The sequence below is a fragment of the Eurypyga helias genome, unplaced genomic scaffold (assembly GCF_000690775.1).
Source record: "Eurypyga helias isolate BGI_N326 unplaced genomic scaffold, ASM69077v1 scaffold19326, whole genome shotgun sequence".
Taxonomy (NCBI): domain Eukaryota; kingdom Metazoa; phylum Chordata; class Aves; order Eurypygiformes; family Eurypygidae; genus Eurypyga; species Eurypyga helias.
This window is the reverse complement of record NW_010257465.1, coordinates 12831-13560: the sequence shown is the minus strand read 5'-3', so window position 1 is coordinate 13560 and position 730 is coordinate 12831. Positions and strand designations below refer to the sequence as shown.

At 57.1% G+C, this 730-nt stretch overlaps 1 protein-coding gene across 1 annotated transcript in view; it reads right to left on the bottom strand.

The window, feature by feature from the left end:
- Positions 1-216: 216 nt before the first annotated feature.
- SLC35B4 (solute carrier family 35 (UDP-xylose/UDP-N-acetylglucosamine transporter), member B4) overlaps positions 217-730 on the bottom strand; it is a gene marked incomplete at its 5' end in the record, with an annotated part of 9289 nt that continues 8775 nt past the window's right edge. Inside the window, one exon of the mRNA XM_010154032.1 lies at positions 217-463. Coding sequence (XP_010152334.1) covers positions 217-463 — 247 coding nt within the window. The remainder of the gene's footprint in view (positions 464-730) is intronic.

Genomic DNA, 730 nt, shown 5'->3' with positions numbered 1-730 from the left:
TAAAGGGAGTTGCATAAAAAAAAAGCAACCTTGTAAAAATAACCGCATTGTCTCCCCATGATCCATTTCAGGTAGGTTCCCAGCGGAGGCTCCATGTTTCCCAGGAGGTTGGCACAGCCAACACCTCCCCCGTGCTATAAAAACAACCCCCCCTCTGGGGGATTCCCTGCTGCTCTGCTCTATAAAACAATAAAAAGGTCCCTGCAGAGAGTCCCATTACTCCTCCTTCGGCCTCTTCCTCCAGCGGGCCAGGAAGGGCCCGAGGCTGTTCCACACCTCCGTGTACATGAGAGTCCCCACGAAGACGAACGCGGTGCCCAGCCAGTGCCAGGCCGTGAAGGGGTTGCGGAAGTAGAGGATGGAGAAGATGAGGCTGACGAACTTGCGCAGCGTCACCACCAGCGTGACGGTGAGGGAGGTGCACTCCGTGGTGAGGATGAAGACGCCGCGGATGCAGACGTATCTGGGTGGGCGGAGGTAAGGGGACGTCAGGGTTGAGGACGGAGGGTCACCTGGGGAGGCCTTTGGGAACGAAAAGGATTGGGCAATGGATTGTCCCAGCTTGGTTATAGAGGGGATATAACTCCCTTCCCAGCTCAGCATTTCTATGGACAGCTTCACTACAACCCCCAGGGACACCCCAAATCTCCCAGAATCCCCCCAAGCTTGCTCTGGGACAGCAAAACTACCCCACAGGAGCGGCTGGGGACGGGGGGACGCCCCCAAGATC